General features: G+C 43.8%; 1 protein-coding gene across 1 annotated transcript in view; it reads left to right on the top strand.

Moving 5' to 3' along the window:
* LOC135057131 (zinc finger protein 84-like) overlaps positions 1 to 12,103 on the top strand; it is a 238,068-nt gene that overhangs the window by 95,534 nt on the left and 130,431 nt on the right. The window contains exons 4-5 of the mRNA XM_063963027.1: positions 2,915 to 3,119; positions 4,636 to 6,229. Of these exons, the coding sequence (XP_063819097.1) occupies positions 2,915 to 3,119; positions 4,636 to 6,229 (1,799 nt within the window). The remainder of the gene's footprint in view (positions 1 to 2,914; positions 3,120 to 4,635; positions 6,230 to 12,103) is intronic.

Genomic DNA, 12,103 nt, shown 5'->3' with positions numbered 1-12,103 from the left:
CTGACAATAATTGAGCATTCAAATGATATCCCACTATTCTAGCAAATTCTGTTAAAACGCCTTTCCTATTTTGATTTGCTATCTATGTTGCAAAAAACACTGGGTAAATACTGCAAAATAATTAACCTTGGTACGCCTTTGTACCGCAAACAATTGCAAACTTGGTACGCCTTTGTACACAATTTCAATTGTTCTGTGGGTGCATGCGCTAATAAGACATAAACAAAGATTCAGTCATTCAGCCACTTTAGACTTTGTACAACATGTAACAATGTTTTTATCAATGGTGTAGGCAAGGCAAGGTTTGTGTCTCATATGACCACCCAGGTGCTTCCATTGACAGGTGACAGGACAAGCCTACAGTTGCGCGTGCCAAGGGCTGTCTTTGATGACCTTATGGACCAACCTCCTTTATACACTTTACACCGTTTCTTGTTATCTTAAAACAGACACTTTACATGACACAGACAAGACAGTAAGCTGTTCATTATGGCATCAACTGTTGGTCAGCATACCACAAATTCTAGCTAGCATTCAGGTCCCGTAAATGGCTGACCCAACTCTCATACAAACATATGACAACAACTGCAATATGCCTTACGCCTTATGCCTTATCTTTATACTGTAGCTGCAACAAGCAATGCACCTTAGCTTAAGCAATATACCTGTATATGCCTTTGATTACAACAAGCAATAAACTTTAGCTGCGCAAGCAATACACCTGTATCTGCCTTAGATTACAACAAGCAATACTTTAGCTGCGCAATACAACATAATTTAAGTAATCTAGGCTGTGTGACAAGATACTTGGGTTTCTTTATAATGACCGTTCAAGGAAAAACATAAATGCCTATTGTCTCTATAATGTACTAAAAATTACACTCAGGGAGTCTGATTTTGAGTAAAATATGACTGTATTACAATCGTTTTACTCACCCAATATGAAATCAGAGTCCGTGAGAACAATTTTGCTTCCAACACAGAAACTTCTCATTAGATGCTTTTCCTTGTGTTAGTCATCCCGTCAAGAGCCCTCATTTAATGATATCGTTGCTGTCTAGGTAGCCTGTGGATCCCATCAAGTATCATGTCACCTCTGGATATCAGGTCATAATGTATTGCTGAGAGAACTCAATAAGACACACAGCCGTATGTCTCATAAGTAATCTGTTTACTGTGTTGTCTTCAGAGCATATATAAGGCACATTGTACATATTAGTCATGGTGGTCAGCTCACATTACTGTCCCCGAAGGTGGGGGCACACTCAATATAACATATGTTCTTTCCATCTTTGGTAATCAGCAAATGTGCAGTGTACAGTTCATTTTACAGCATTGGTTACATCATACACTTTCTATAGATGTTTCTCCCTACCAACAGAGTATATTCTTAACTCTGTACTTATATTGCTGTCTCCAGCTGTCCTTTACTTCATATAGATAAATATAGTACAGATAAGTTTGCTGACTGTCTCTAAGCTCAATACAGTTCATTAAATCTGTTTCATATAGTGAGGCTTATAACATATTCAGCCCTTACTTGGAACTCACTTCTTTATTTAACACAAAAACCTCCTATATGTGTATTTATCCATTTGATTATTATAACACAATATAGTAATAAAACATTAAGCTAACATCTGGAACCATGGTTCTGCTGTGTATGCGTCGACACGCTGTCTTACCACACCTGTGTGGTGTTGACTGATCCCCAGTAATCGCTTGCCCAAGCACGGAATGGTAGCTGTCAGAAGGCGGAGCTTAGAGATGCTGGGTGCACCCAAAACAGCCAAATAACGGGGCTATGTTTGACATAACCCTGTAGGTCAGAGGATGAAGCGGTCGTCTTTAGGCAAAAGATGTTTATTCGCTCAAATAGTTTTAAAAAGAACTGTTCTCTAATTTTAGGGGCAACAGCAATACAGCTGATCACTGCAGACAGAAGATTCTATATACCACATAAAGCTTGCAGGACCATTTTTATACAGTAAAACCACACTGAATCTCATGGGGTAGTCCCACCTGAGTCTTTTCCATCCAATCAGGATATCTTACAAAATATAAATAAATTACATTTTAAAAGGATATAACTGCATAAAGCAATTTCCTCCTTCCTGTCACACAGACAAAGTTTGATGTCGTTTAAACTGCTTCCTTTACCACCTGGTAATTTACAATTCTCCTTTGATCACACAGATTCTTTAGTTTCTACAGTAGTGTCTGTATTTGTAACATATGGTACAGGAAAACAACTTATACAAAGTATAGAAATTGTTTCCCCCTGCCATTCACGTATCTGGAGTGAATATTCAGGAAATCAATGAAAACAAACTGATTTCTCCAATAGCATAGACACACCAAAAGAACACCTAGGGGTCATTTCACAGGAAGTGATGTAACCAAAGCATTGGTCATTTCACTCTTACACCTTCTCACAGGAACTGCAGAACCCAAGCACATTACCTGCGGTGCCCTGACCAACACATCAAAAGATCTGATCACACTAGGAGGTTACTGAGCATATGACTTCCTATGTGAGAGTGTACCATGACTTATCCTATAGTTACTAAGAGCATCTTGGATACAAATACATTCTAAAACGTGCAGTTTATAACTCTCCAACTACGCACAGCGCAGTGATATAACATAGACACATTTTTAAACACTCCGCTCCCGGCGCTGTTAGTACATTTGAATGGAGTGCCTAGCGCCCATTGTCTGTAAAATGGGGCCGTACATGGAGGAATAACCCCTTCAGTGCCGCTGACGCCATTGTCCCTGTGGCTGACGGGGTCTCCGACCACACTCTCCCTATATGATCTGTAGAGAAGCTGTGTGTCTTATACAGTGATATTCTGTTGTCCAGTCTTAAAGTAATCAGACATTACTAAAGTGTTATTTTGTTGTTATTCAGGGTGAGCACCTTTCTGATATGAAGGCCGAAGATATAGAGGGAGAAGAAGAGACGTATGTGACTGATATGAAGGCAGAAGATATAGAGGGAGAAGAGACGTATGTGACTGTTATGAAGGCAGAAGATATAGAGGGAGAAGAAGAGACGTATGTGTGGAGAGATCAGAAGTGTAAGGAAGAGGAAATCCCTACAGGTATCAGCACAGGTAATAATCCTTATTACAGAAAAGAGTCACATATCCTTGCTGCATCACTACAGAAGTCTCTTCCCCTACAACCTCCTCTGTCAGTACAGACTAATGAGGAAAATGTATCTGCTCAATGTGGGAGTCGGGTAACAACAGCCCCTATTATATTCCTGCTCTCTCCCTCACATCATGTAATTGTCTTACCAGCCCAGAGATCTGGCCAGTCTCCTCCCCACACTCTCTGGTGTATCTCATACATCAGGAGCCATCATCCCCTATTGTACTCCTGCTCTCCCCCTCACATCATGTCACTGTGTGTTACCAGCCCAGAGATCTGACCAGTCTCCTCCCCACACTATCTGGTGTATCTCATACATCAGGAGCCATCAGCCCCTATTATACTCCTGCTCTCCCCCTCACATCATGTCACTGTGTGTTACCAGCCCAGAGATCTGACCAGTCTCCTCCCCACATTCGCTGGTGTATCTCATACATCAGGAGCCATCAGCACCTATTATAGTCCTGCTCTCCCCCTCACATCATGTCACTGTGTGTTACCAGCCCAGAGATCTGACCAGTCTCCTCCCCACATTCTCTGGTGTATCTCATACATCAGGAGCCATCAGCCCCTATTATACTCCTGCTCTCTCCCTCACATCATGTCACTGTGTGTAACCTGCCCAGAGACCTGATCAGTCTCCTCCCCACACTCTCTGGTGTATCTCATACAACAGTAATTAGGTCGTCACTATAATGATTGACTTATTGGCTTAATTTACTAGCATAAGTCTGGTGGGACTATTCTACCTGGGGATGACCAGATTACCATATAGAGGCTGCTGTTGCAACATACGTATCCACCTGGAGCACTTTGTGTAGTGTGAAAGCAGATGTTGGTAGTTCAGCCCACAAGTGTCTGGTATGTATGTGTGGGGGCAGTCTGGATAGATATTGTGGTTTAGCAATGTCACTAGCTGAAGAGACTTTCCTGTTCTGTAATGCTGGCCTGTGTACATTACATAACAGAGTCTGCATTATGTGGGGGAGAGATAATCATTGTTGATGTGCCATTTGCATGTCCCTGTGGCTGGGGCTATGACAGATGTGATTTTGGGAGCAGAAGACAATATGTAATCTGTTCTCCAAGAGTCTTACTTGATGTTGGTACACTTATAATTGTAATGATGTGGTCATAGTTTATAAGCTGAAATTTACCAACTAAACATTATTCATAATAGTGACACGGTGATGTAGTGGTGAGCAGTGTTGTCTCGCAGCATTAGTGATGAGTTCAGTTCCCAACCAAGGTTCTATCTGTGTGGAGTTTGTATGTGTCTCCTGCAGCTCTGCAAAAATCATACTGGTAGGTTAATTGGCTTCTGACATATGAACCCTAGTGTGTCATGTGGAATGTAGATTGTTAGCTCCACTGGGGCAGCGAATAATGTGATTTTCTAGTTATTCTCTGTAGATCGGAGTAATATGTGTGCACTGTATATAGAACTGTGCATTATACTAGTTATATTATTTCCAGCAGATGGAGGCACAAGCAGGAATTCCTTGGAGGGAGATCTCATCTTGTCTGCAGATAGTAAAATAGAAGATAACACCACACAGGATTCTCCAGGAGACATCCCCATTACTCTAACTATACATCCAGTACCTCACAGTGCTGATACACTGATCAGTGCTGATACATCTGATCCCTGTAATCGCGATGACTGTTCATCCAATACCTCAGATTTTGTTACACTTCATGCAGCTCATACATGTGATAAAATATTTCCATGCTCTGAGTGTGGGAAAAGTTTTGCACGCAAATCAAAACTTGTTATACATCAGAGAAGTCATACAGGTGAGCGACCATTTCCATGTTCTGAGTGTAGGAAATGTTTTCTGTGTAAATCAGATCTTGTGAGACATTACAGAAATCACACAGGTGAGAAACCATTTCCATGCTCTGAGTGTGGGAAAAGTTTTGTACTCAAGGGACAGCTTGTTAAACATCAGAAAATTCACACAGGTGAGAAACCATTTCCATGCTCTGAGTGTGGGAAATGTTTTCTGTATAAATCAGAACTTGTTATACATCAGAGATGTCACACAGGCGAGAAACCGTTTCCATGCTCTGAGTGTGGGAATAGTTTTGCATTAAAATCACATCTTGTTAGACATCAGAAAATTCACATAGGTGAGAAACCATATCCATGCTCTGAGTGTGGGAAATGTTTTATGTATAAATCAGAACTTTTTTTACATCAGAGATGTCACACAGGTGATAAATCATTTCCATGCTCTGAGTGTGGGAAATGTTTTCTGTGTAAATCAGAACTTGTTAGACATCACAGAACTCACACAGGTGAGAAACCATTTTCATGCTCTGAGTGTGGGAAAAGTTTTGCATTAAAATCACAGCTTGTTAGACATCAGAGAAGTCACACAGGTGAGAATACATTTCCATGCTCTGAGTGTGGGAAATGTTTTCTGTGTAAATCAGAACTTGTTAAACATCACAGAACTCACACAGGTGAGAAACCATTTCCATGCTCTGAGTGTGGGAAAAGTTTTGCATTCAAATCACATCTTGTTGTACATCAGAAAAGTCACACAGGTGAGAAACCGTTTCCATGCTCTGAGTGTGGGAATAGTTTTGCATTCAAAGCACATCTTGTTAGACATCAGAGAAGTCACACAGGTGAGAAACCATTTCCATGCTCTGAGTGTGGGAAAAGTTTTGCAAGCAAATCACAGCTTGTTAGACATCATAGATGTCACACAGGTGAGAAACCATTTCCATGCTCTGAGTGTGGGAAATGTTTTCTGTATAAATCAGAATTTGTTATACATCAGAGATGTCACACAGGCGAGAAATCATTTCCATGCTCTGAGTGTGAGAAAAGTTATGCAGGCAAATCACAGCTTGTTATACATCAGAAAATTCACACAGGTGAGAAACCATATCCATGCTCTGAGTGTGTGAAATGTTTTATGTATAAATCAGAACTTGTTAGACATCATAGATGTCACACAGGTGAGAAACCATTTCCATGCTCTGAGTGTGGGAAAAGTTTTGCAGGCAAATCACAGCTTGTTAAACATCAGATATCACACAGAAGTAAAGCATTACTATGAGCTGATACATAACAGGGTTGAAGCAACACTCCAGTGACACTTTTAGTTACCCATCTACATATAATTGGAAGGTGTTATTAATATAAGACTGGAAAAGATCAGTCAGATAAAACTTACTAATTCTATATACTCGCGTATTTCTCATACGTCCTAGAGGATGCTGGGGTCCACTTCATGACCATGGGGTATAGATGGTTACGCAGGAGCCATGGGCACTTTAAGAATTATCAAATGGTGTGAACTGGCTCCTCCCTGTATGCCCCTCCTCCAGACCTCATTTTTAGAAATGTGCCCCGACAGACACTGGATGCACACCAGGGAAGCTCTACGGAGTTTCTCTGAAAAGACTTGTTAGGTTTTTTATTTTCAGGGATTACTGCTGGCAACAGTCTCCCTGCTTCGTGGGACTGAGGGGGCAGAAGTATGAACCAACTTCCTAAAGAGTTTCATGGCTCTGCTTCTGGTGACAGGACACCATTAGCGCCTGAAGAGTACTGAACGCTAGCCGTGTCTAGATGCTCACTCCCACAGCACGCCATCACCCCCCTCACAGAGCCAGAAGACAGGTGAGTGTAAGAAGATAGATCTTCAATCAACATAACACACAGGGTGCTGGGCGCACGGGGGGGTGGGCACCCTGGGCAGCAAAATACCTTACAAACTGGATAAAAGTGGGCATAAGATGCCCAGGCACAGCCCTACCCCTGCCAGTATAAATATTATATGAACATTTTTGAGGTGAAATTGCACCATTGCGGGGGCGGAGCTTCCTCTTCAGTCAGCCAGCACACTGCTCAGCGCCATTTTCACTCAGGCTGCAGAGACAACGCTGGTCCTCCTCCATTTCTGACTACAAGTATCAGGGTGCAAAGTGGAGGGGGGGGCACAGCGATTTTGGTACTTTACAGGTGTATTTACATTGTAAAACAGCACGGCATGTCAGTGTGCATTTTGTGTTCACAGACATATACTGGCGCTGGGGATGTAAACTGGCTGCTCCTAAACTGTGTCCGTCTGGCAGATTTTAATGTGGGTCTGTCCCCTACAAGTCCCAGAGTGTCTGTGTGTGTGTAATACTCGAGTGTGACATGTCTGAGGCAGGGAGTTCTTCCCCGGAGGAAACCATTTTAGGGACACACAGTTGTAATGTGGTGGCGCTGCCGGCACACCAAGAGCCTGCATGGGTGAAAGAAATACGTGATAGTATGCATCATTTCAATAGGAGGTTAAATATGTCTGAATCTCATGCAGAATGCTGGAGAAAGTCTGTGGAAGATGTGATTTTTCAGGGTTCTGTTCTTCCACCCGCAGGCGACTTCTCTGGGTCACATAAGAGACCGTTTGCAAATATTGTAAATACTGATAACGACACGGACACTGATTCCTGTGTCGACGATAGTGACTCCAGGGAAATAGATCATAAATTGGTGAAAAATATACAATATATGATTGTGGCTATAAGAGAAGTTCTGGAGGTTACAGAAACCACTCCTGTACCTAAGGAGAAGGCCTATTTCTATAAAGAAAAGAAATCTAAGGTTACTTTCCCTCCTTCCCACAAGCGAAATACTCTCTTTGAAGGGGTGTGGGTGAATCCAGAAAATAAATTTCGTATTCCAAAGAGGATTCAGATGGCTTATCCTTTCCCTGCTGATGACAGGAAAAAGTGGGACTTACCCCCTGTGTTAGACAGTGCACTGTCCAGGTTGACAAATAAAGTGATTCTCCCTGCACCTGGGACGGCTTCACTAAAGGAGCCGGCAGACCGCAAAATGGAGACTACATTAAAATCCATTTATGTTGCCAATGGTACGCTGCTCAGGCCCACAATTGCTTGAGTCGCGCGATTGAAAAATGATCAGAAAGCTTGTCATCAGATATTGACTCGATTGATAAAGATGAGATACTCAAGTTAGGGAATATCAAAGACGCTGACACATACATGCTAGAAGCCATGAAAGATATTGGACTCTTGGGTTCAACAGCCGCTACCATGGCAGTATCGGCTAGGCGGGCGTTGTGGATTCGCCAGTGGAACGCGGATGCAGATTCCAAAAATAATATGGAGGCTCTCCCGTATAAAGGTGAGGCCTTATTTGGTGATGGACTGGATGCGTTAGTCTCGGCGGCTACCGCAGGTAAGTCGACCTTTTTGCCTTCTGCTCCAGCAGCGGCAAAAAAGCCATCACTCTCACATGCAGTCCTTTCGGCCCAATAAATACAAAAAGGCCAAAGGTTCCCTCATCTTTGCAGGTAGGGGAAGGGGAAAAGGAAAGAAGTCCACAGCGGCTTCAGGATCCCAGGAGCAGAAGTCAACACCTACTTCTGCCAAATCTACAGCATGACGCTGGGGCTCCCTTGTGGGAGGCCGCTCGGGTGGGGGCACATCTAAAACTGTTCAGTCAAGGTTGGATTCAATCTGGCCTGGATCCCTGGGTTTTACAAATAGTGTCCCAGGGGTACAAGCTGGAGTTTAAAGACGTTCCCCCATGCCGATTTTTCAAATCGACTTTGCCAGTTTCTCTACCGGAAAAAGAAGCAGTAACAGCGGCAATTCAAAAATTATGTCAGGATCAGACAAACCCCTCACAACAAGGGGAGGGGTTTTATTCAAGCGTCTTTTTAGTTCCGAAGCCGGACGGCTCGGTCAGACCGATCCTAAACCTAAAAAATCTGAATCTACTTGAAACGGTTCAAGTTCAAAATGGAATCACTAAGGGCAGTGAGTTCCAGTCTGGAGGAGGGGGACTACATGGTGTCAGTAGACATAAAGGATGCTTACCTGCATGTTCCCATTTATCCGCCCCACCAGGCTTATCTGAGGTTCGCGGTTCAGGATTGCCATTACCAATTCCAGACGTTGCCTTTCGGTCTCTCCACGGTGCCGAGGGTATTCACCAAGGTGATGGCTGAGATGATGGTCCTCCTTCGTCAAAAAGGAGTCAGTATTATTTGTTATTTGGACGATCTCCTGATAAAGGCGAGATCCAGGGAGCAGTTGCTACAGAACATCACAGACTCCCTGTCTATACTCCAACAACACGGTTGGATCATAAATTTTCCAAAGTCACAGTTGGAACCAACGAAAAGATTGTCTTTCCTCGGAATGATTCTGGACACAGAGGTTCAGAGAGTTTTTCTTCTGGTGGAAAAGGCTCTGGAAATCCAGAAAATTGTGAAACATATTAAAGCCAACAAGTGTGTCGATCCATCAGTGCATTCGATTGTTCGGAAAGATGGTGGCGGCCTATGAGGCCATACAGTTTGGCAGGTTCCATGCCAGAGTATTCCAGTGGGACCTGTTGGACAAGTGGTCGGGTTCCCACCTACACATGCACCGGAAGATGGTCCTGTCGTCAAAAGCCAGGATTTCGCTCCTGTGGTGGCTACACAGTTCTCACTTACTAGAGGGATGCAGGTTCGGGATTCAGGACTGGTTCCTGGTAACCATGGATGCAAGTCTCCGAGGCTGTGGAGCTGTCACTTAGGGGGAAAGCATCCAAGGAAAATGGTCAAGTCAGGAAACCTGCCTTCATATAAACGTGCTGGAATTGAGAGCCATTTACAACGGCCTTCAGCAAGCGGTACATCTTCTGCAAGATCACCCGTGCAGATCCAGTCGGACAATGTAACAGCAGTCGCGCACATAAACAGGCAGGGCGGAACGAAAAGCAAAGCGTCAATGGCAGAGGCGAAAAAAATCCTCCGCTGGGCAGAAAAACAACTACGAGCTCTGTCGGCAATATTAATTCCGGGAGTAGACAACTGAGAAGCAGACTTCCTCAGCAGACACGATCTCCATCCAGGAGAGTGGGGCCTCCACCAAGAAGTTTTCACAGAGGTGACAAGTCTTTGGGGAGTTCCTCAAGTAGACATGATGGCATCTTGCCTCAACAAGAAGCTTCAGAGATATTGTTCCAGGTCGAGAGACCCTCAAGCAATAGCAGTTAATGCGCTGGTGGCCCAGTGGGTGTTCAGGTCGGTATATGTCTTCCCTACACTTCCGCTGATCCTAAAAGTTCTCAAAATAATAAGAACAAGAGTTTGTGCAGTCTTCATTGCCCCAGCCTGGCCAAGGAGGGCTTGGTACCTAGATCTTCAGGGGTTGCTCATAGAAGACCCTCGGCCTCTTCCTCCTCGAGAGGACCTGCTACAGCAGTGGCCGTGCATATGTATCAATACTTACCTCGGCTACGTTTGACAGCATGGTTGTTGAGCGCCGGATCCTAGCTTGAAAGGGTATTCCCAAGGAAGTCATTCCCACTCTTATTCAGGCCAGGAAAGGAGTAACGTCTAAATATTACCACCGTATTTGGAGAAAATGTGTCTTGGTGTGAATCCAAGAAATCTCCTGCCGAAGAGTTTCATTTGGGACGTTTTCTACATTTTCTACAGGCTGGTGTAGATGTGGGCCTTCGTTTGGGGTTGATCAAGGTCCAGATTTCGGCCTTGTCAGCTTTTTTTTTTAAAGACAATTGACCTCTCTTCCAGAAATTCAGACCTTCATGAAAGGTGTTCAGCACATCCAGCCTCCATTTGTGCCTCCAGTGGACCTTAATGTGGTGTTGCAGTTCCTTCAATCGGATTGGTTTGAACCTCTACAAGAGATAGAGTTGAAGTTTCTCACTTGGAAAGTGGTGATGCTTTTGGCTTTGGCATCCGCAAGGCGGGTGTCTGAATTGGGGCCTTTGTCTCACAAGAGCCCTTACCTGATCTTCCATGAAGATAGGGCAGAGGTTCGAACTCGTCAACATTTTCTTCCTAAGGTGGTTTCATCTTTCCACATAAACCAACCTATTGTGATGCCAGTGGTTACTGACACGTTCTCTGACTCAGTCTCTAGATGTCGTTAAGGTTTTGAAGATTTATGTCGCTAGAACAGCTAGGATACGGAAAACAGAGGCTCTGTTTGTCCTGTATGCTCCCAACAAAATTGGGTGTCCTGCTTCCAAGCAGACTATTGCAGCTGGATCAGAGGAACGATTCAGCATGCTCATTCTACGGCTGGATTGCCGTTGTCTACGTCGGTGAAGGCCCATTCTACTAGGAAGAGGGGCTCATCCTGGGCGTCTCGGCATTACAACTTTGCCGAGCAGCTACTTGGTCAGGGTCAAACACATTTGCAAAGTTCTACAAGTTTGACACCTTGGCCGATGGGGACCTCAAGTTCAGTCAATCGGTGCTGTAGGGTTATCCGCACTCTCCCGCCCCTAATGGAGCTTTGTTATAAACCCCATGGTCATGAAGTGGACCCCAGCATCCTCTAGGACGTATGAGAAAATAGGATTTTGATACCTACCGGTAAATCCTTTTCTCCTAGTCCATAGAGGATGCTGGGCGCCCGTTCCAGTGCGTACTCTACCTGCAGTTTGGTTTATTAGAGTTACACATGTTGTGTTATATTAGTTTCAGCATGTTGCTGTACTTGGTTCATGCCTGTTGGCGTGTGTTATTTTGAATGCCATGTTGTGCAGCATGGTTGAGGTGTGAGCTGGTATGTATCTCACCATTAGTATTAAAGTAAATCCTTTCCTCGAAATGTCCTTCTCCCTGGGCACAGTACCTATAACTGAGGTCTGGAGGAGGGGCATAGAGGGAGGAGCCAGTTCACACCCTTTGAAAAGTCTTAAGAGTGCCCATGGCTCCTGCAGAACCGTCTATACCCCATGGTCATGAAGTGGACCCCAGCATCCTCTGAACTAGGAGAAAAGGATTTGCCGTAGGTATCAAAATCCTATTTTTGCAGTTACACAGGTATACCTATCGTATAATATACCTTACATGGAAAATGAGCATATTCCATAAACACATTATTTCAATTATAAGATACATGTTCTTTTAACAGACTTTGTACAAATACTTCTTATTTC

Source organism: Pseudophryne corroboree, chromosome 3 (genome assembly GCF_028390025.1).
Source record: "Pseudophryne corroboree isolate aPseCor3 chromosome 3, aPseCor3.hap2, whole genome shotgun sequence".
Taxonomy (NCBI): Eukaryota; Metazoa; Chordata; class Amphibia; order Anura; family Myobatrachidae; genus Pseudophryne; species Pseudophryne corroboree.
This window is presented reverse-complemented; position numbering and strand designations above follow the sequence as displayed.